At 39.7% G+C, this 5,772-nt stretch overlaps 1 protein-coding gene across 1 annotated transcript; it reads left to right on the top strand.

Annotated features, from left to right (window-relative positions):
• Positions 1 to 2,277: 2,277 nt before the first annotated feature.
• myl12.1 (myosin, light chain 12, genome duplicate 1) lies at positions 2,278 to 5,267 on the top strand. The gene is made up of 4 exons (XM_057012569.1): positions 2,278 to 2,407; positions 3,511 to 3,710; positions 4,432 to 4,593; positions 4,730 to 5,267. Exons 2-4 carry the CDS (start codon positions 3,527 to 3,529, stop codon positions 4,900 to 4,902), a joined length of 519 nt encoding a protein of 172 aa, XP_056868549.1. The 5' UTR covers positions 2,278 to 2,407; positions 3,511 to 3,526; the 3' UTR covers positions 4,903 to 5,267.
• The last annotated feature ends 505 nt before the right edge of the window (positions 5,268 to 5,772 follow it).

Below are 5,772 nucleotides of genomic sequence, written 5' to 3'. Positions count from 1 at the left end.
ACCTTTTATGGTGACGGTGGAGATAAATATAGCCGGGAGAGTTGGGGGATAAGTCCACCCCAGCAGCGCAACGCATTTATGGGTGCAGCTCTGCCAGTGAGCATTAGAGCCTGGTATGCAGGTAAACACAGGCTCCCTTTTGTGTTTCTGTCCTGGCTGTGCTTCATATGTTTCGTGGTAGCCCTTTTCTCTAGCGGGTGACCCCCTAAATCTCTCACATAACTCTGATATTACCATCCTATACTCTAACCAGCGTTACTTTTTAAAACTCCAGTCCAAAATACAAAGGCCTTTCAGCTTATAGTATTATATTGCTGCTTAATCCAGCAGCTTTTGTTTTGACTTTTTATTCACAGCAGCATCAGCTGTGGCTGCTAACTTTAGCTTTGTGTTTGTTGCCTGCTTCACATAGTGAATGCCCCTCGCAGTTTCCTTGACGTTCTCCCTTTATTATACACTGCAGACATCCCTGCGGGCCCTAGATACCCAGAAGGGTGTTTCTGGGAGAAAGATGGCACTTTTGGCTCTAAGGAGGCTGATATTGTTCAGATGTGAGCAGTGTCGATCTGAAAGGTGTATGAGACACAATCAGGAGAAAAGTCAGGAAAATGGAACAAAATAAAGCTCTAAATAGGTCATTGGAAATTAACTATTTGATGTATTTTAATGCACTATGACTGCAGCATCACAAACTTTTAATCTCCTTCCTAAAGAAGACTTTTATGAGATAAAAATTTAGGGCTTAAAACAAATTAAAGTGTGTCTTGTTTAGGGGGGCGACGTGAAGTTAAATGTGCTAAACTAGAAGCATCCCTCTGGTTTGTTGCATTATTTTAATTTATCTCGTCAATATCAGATTCAGAGGAAAGCTAAGTGGGTTTTCATTTTCCTGGTTTGGGTTGTAAACGAATCCCCAGCAGCATTAACATACAATAGACTACATGTATTTGGTGGAGTTATGCAGTAATATGGCATTAAAAAGCCACTCTATTATAATAAATAAAGTATTAATGCTTATTCCCTCTCACATCTAATTAAATTGATTTAACATCCTGGCTTAAAATATACTGGGCAGCTGTCTCTGACAGTTTTGAGTCTCTCCCTTGATGCTCTTTACTTCTTATCTACCCAGTAAAATACTGTGACTTCATCCCATTGTACCCTCTGGTATTTGAAGATAAATCTATTTTAGTAGAAGTGCTTGACCATTGTCAACAGAGAATTTAACCACCTACTGACAGAGGAACTAAATTATTTGTTTAGGATCAGTGGGTATAATATAGTTTTAAGTTGGTTCCATGTTTTTGACACTATGGCAAGGATTTTGAAGAATTTTGCCGTTCTTAATTTTTTTCAAATTGATACTCATGGTCAGAATGAATCAGAATACATTCCCACCGTGTCACCGTGTTCAGCTGTCCAAATTCCAACTGTAGGAAAGTCTTCTGGGATCTAGGCCGGGATCTTCATGGTGAGCATCAGTAGACTGGGAGCAAAATAAAACGTGCTAATCCCGAGGTCGCCATCTAGTGTCTGGAGGTAGGAATACATTAAAAATATTTTAAGTCAGTTTGATTTTACAACAATGTCTTGAGAGATCATTTTTAAAATTGATATCAAGTTAAATTAAAATCCCTTACTGTTTCCTGAGCTAGTGTGTTGATCATGTCTACATTTCCATAAGCGTTCAAATGGGTAAAACAAGAGAAGGAAAAGGACAGCTGTGTTCTGTTTTAACCTATGAGTCTATATTTCCACATTATGCGTTTGGGCAGCTGCAGCGATGCATTATGTCTTCCTTTACAGCAATGAATCGTTCACCAAATATTTATGTGTCACCAATGGACAGAATCTACCCTCATGATGCTCTTCTTCCTTTATTGTTTTGGTTTGTATGGAATAGAATCTTGTGGTGGGTATGTAGAAACAAACGTGAAATAACAACAATGACAGCTTTACATTAACCGTAGAACTATTTACCCCCACTTTCAAATAATTTTGTATTAACACAAAGCAAGAGGACGTTACATTCTTTCTTCCCTTAAAAGGGCATATACGGGAACGTCAACGCTCCCAATAAGTGTTCGTGAAAGTTACATTAACTTCGCTGGGGTGTGGCGATAAATTATTTATACATGCGCTACCAATTTCATTGAAACATAGTGGTGTTTTTATTCTCCTCTTTATTTTAAAAGTCATTTTTTGTAGTTTTCAAAAAGAATATATGCGTGAGTTGTTGTTTCAATGAGAAATAATAGATTAACGTTTGAGCTCCACCCCTATTCTGCCCAGTTGGTTTGTTCTGAATGTTCAGCACTGAATATTGCGTTACGACCAGGAAGTGAAGGGCGGTGGTTGAGAAAAGGAGCTGCTCCGGGCTAGCTGACAAGTATTCTCTCGGTGTCAGGTAAGCCTCATTAAACACCAGAGTTCTCTCTGCAATAGTTAGCTTCATAGTAAAGGTGCTCATGCCCAGCTTCCGTATTACTTAGCACGATAATAAAAGTATAAATGTGAATGAGATCGTATAATGTACGTTTTGGTATCCGGCTAGTCGCTCTGAAAGCACGGCTGAATCTTAGCTTCGCGGCTAATGAATCGATTGCTAATGTCAACAGTGTGTCAATAATGGCGACGGTTTAGACGTGAAAACGCCGATGTTTGCTTCGCTTGTTAAAAGCCTGTCGGTGCGAGTAACTTCAGGGGATTCTGTGTTTTTAGTGGCATTAAGCTTTTGTAGTATGAGCAGTTTATGTGTGGCTCAAGCTAGGCCTCTAGCCACGAATACTTATACTTACCGGGCTAATCAAACATACTGCATCTTATTCGGATCTAGTTTGTTAAATATTCTTTCCAATAAGTCTCACCTGGCCTTGTAATAGGAAAATCCAAAGAGGAAACGCACCACTCTATTGTGATTTTTTTTTTTGGACAGAACTGTAGCCTTGTTTTGCTTCAGTAGAAAACCGAACATTATGACAATAGTCGCTAAACAGACAAGCTGCATCATTTTAATAACACCGGGGAAGGTTGATTGTCTGTCAGAACGATCGTCCAGCTCTGCTCGTGTTCTGGGCATTGCCTCATAAGGTCATCCGTCCTCACATCAGTAGTTTTCTTGCTCAGACTGGAGGGAGTGAGCTGATCAACCCAGAAAGCTGAAGAACATTTCCATTTATAGCTCAGTCAGGGACACTAGCTAGGGCATCACGGCATCACTATTTAAATACGCCGTCAGTGCTCTAGGCAGGAATGATGCATGATCCATTTCCATTTGGTGAGTTTATCTCCCAGTCTGTTGGGACAAAGGTCACTCGTCCCTCCACTATTGCATTGTCGTCTCAATGGGCGTTGTGTCAAGAGAAGAGCATTTAGTTACATTTCATTCTTGTTAGTTTGGGCATTATTGCGCAACTTTAGACAAATTGTCACAATACTTGCGTTGCTTAGTAGGTTTAGGCTGATTTGGTGGTCTGCAACAACAAATATTGGATTGATTTGTCGCCACAGGTATCACACAGCAAAGATGTCAAGCAAAAGGACAAAGGCAAAGACCACGAAGAAGCGCCCTCAGCGCGCAACTTCCAATGTCTTTGCTATGTTCGATCAGTCCCAGATCCAGGAGTTCAAAGAAGCCTTCAACATGATTGACCAGAACAGAGATGGGTTTGTGGACAAGGAGGATCTTCATGACATGCTCGCCTCACTGGGTGAGTTGAACCACTGAGCAGAACAAACAGGTTTGAAAGAGGTTCCAAACAGTCCAGAACTTTACATATTTGGGTGTGCTCCAACAGTGTTTACTGTCCCAGTACTGTTTACTGACTGTTTCTGAAGAGAGATACACTTGTACCAGTTATGCAAAGTGCAGCTGAGTTTGTTTATCAAGACCCATAGATTGTTGAACATGTCACAGCTTTATGGAACCAGATGAAATGCAAACCTAGACGTCAGTACTAAGGTTTATATGTACTGCAAACTGCAGCTTTAATGCAGGAATGGAAGCTGCAGTGTTTGTTTTCACTGCTGGAACATGTTCTTTTAGACAACGCAGTGGTTCTCTGGGTTCATTATAAGTATATTTTTTAAAGAAAGTATGTGCTTCAATTGTTAACTGGCATGTGTGGCAAGTTAGTCCGTAACATTCTTTTGCGACTGCTTTGCTATCAGCTCCAGCACAATATTTGCCTGGACTTGCAGAAAACTGTTGCTCTGTGGGGGAGGGCAGCATAGGCAGATCGCTCCAGACTAGGCTTTTTTTTTAAGGTGCATGTGTTTGATGTTCTTATAACTGATTTTTAAAATCTATTGCAAGTTGTAAGAGTGCTGCACATTTTTGTTTTATCAACTGTTGTAAGGCTAAAATGTACTTTTAAATTATTCTTCAAATGTTTTGCAACTTGTAAGAGTGCTGCACATTTTTTCAAACAGGAAAAAATCCAACTGATGAATATCTGGAGGCCATGATGAACGAAGCTCCCGGGCCAATTAATTTCACCATGTTCCTCACCATGTTTGGAGAGAAGCTCAACGGTACAGACCCCGAGGATGTGATCAGAAACGCATTTGCCTGCTTCGACGAAGAAGGAACAGGTAAAACCTTGACTTTTTAATCCTTTTTTTGCAATGAAGTCGAAATGGTATCTGTATCTCTGCCAGTACAGCAAATTCTTTAGGATAATTATGATTTTCTTCTCTGTCGCCTTATCTGATTTAACAATCCCCCCAGGTTTTATTCAGGAAGATTACCTCAGAGAGCTGCTCACGACAATGGGTGACCGGTTTACAGATGAAGAGGTGGACGAGCTCTTCAGAGAAGCCCCCATCGACAAGAAAAGTAACTTCAACTACGTGGAGTTCACACGCATCTTAAAGCATGGTGCCAAGGACAAGGACGATTAAAAAGCCAGCCCAGCGTATTCCTCTCGGTCAGCTAGATCACCGTGCTGTATTTCCAGCCCTCCAGTTTAAACCCATTTTTAAACAAACCAAAGCAATAAATGTCCACTCTCTTCTACTTTTTGTGAGCTCCTGGTTTTGCCAAACGTTCACATCTCAATTACTGTAATGAGTTGTTGAATGTTATTTTCCCTCTCATGTAAAGATGTGATGTGTTAGCACCATGGATGCTCTAAGGGATGTCTTTGCAATTCCTGTGATCTGGTTCAGCTGAATTTTGCCTTTTATAATATAAACTTTTTAAATAAAACCCTCTATCAAGTTGTACTTTCTCTGTTTCCCTTCCATAAATGACACATGGAAATAACTGTTTAATTGTGCTGTCTTTATTTAATCGCTTTTGCCTTTGTGAACTTAACATGGTCTGGAAAAATGCTAAAATTCTTTATATTATGAAGTCCATCAACCCAAATATTACTTAGGTTCATGTCTGTTATATAGACACCCTGATAGTGTTGAAAGTGCCCCGATGAAAGTTTCACAATGAAACACTGAAGAAACTCATTTTAATCCAATTTATTACAAGAAAGATCTGAGGACTTCTACCATCGAAAACCAAGGTCTATTACAAGACATTTTGCAAGGAGCAATTTTTAAAAAACGCACTCATTCTGGATGTTACATGTACGTTTTACGCAAAACACTATCTTTACATGTCATCGGAAAAAGGACAACATTAGCTGCGACAGTTTTTAGCATGAAGAATAAAGTCAACACGATGAACATTTTCTTTAAAACATGACTTTCACCTTGTCTCTTGGTGGAATTTTTTACTACAACAAAGCTCGAATTAAAACAAAACAAAAACTACAT

The sequence above is a fragment of the Takifugu flavidus genome, chromosome 17 (genome assembly GCF_003711565.1).
Source record: "Takifugu flavidus isolate HTHZ2018 chromosome 17, ASM371156v2, whole genome shotgun sequence".
Taxonomy (NCBI): Eukaryota; Metazoa; Chordata; class Actinopteri; order Tetraodontiformes; family Tetraodontidae; genus Takifugu; species Takifugu flavidus.
The sequence above is the reverse complement of the archived record's forward strand: the minus strand, read 5'-3'. Positions and strand labels throughout refer to the sequence as shown.

Bases quoted from the DNA above. Each gene is read 5' to 3' on its own strand.
- myl12.1 (XM_057012569.1), top strand. From the start codon at position 3,527: ATGTCAAGCAAAAGGACAAAGGCAAAGACCACGAAGAAGCGCCCTCAG. The intron at 3,711-4,431 runs GTGAGTTGAACC...TTTTTCAAACAG, and splicing joins TGACATGCTCGCCTCACTGG to GAAAAAATCCAACTGATGAA. The intron at 4,594-4,729 runs GTAAAACCTTGA...CAATCCCCCCAG, and splicing joins CTTCGACGAAGAAGGAACAG to GTTTTATTCAGGAAGATTAC.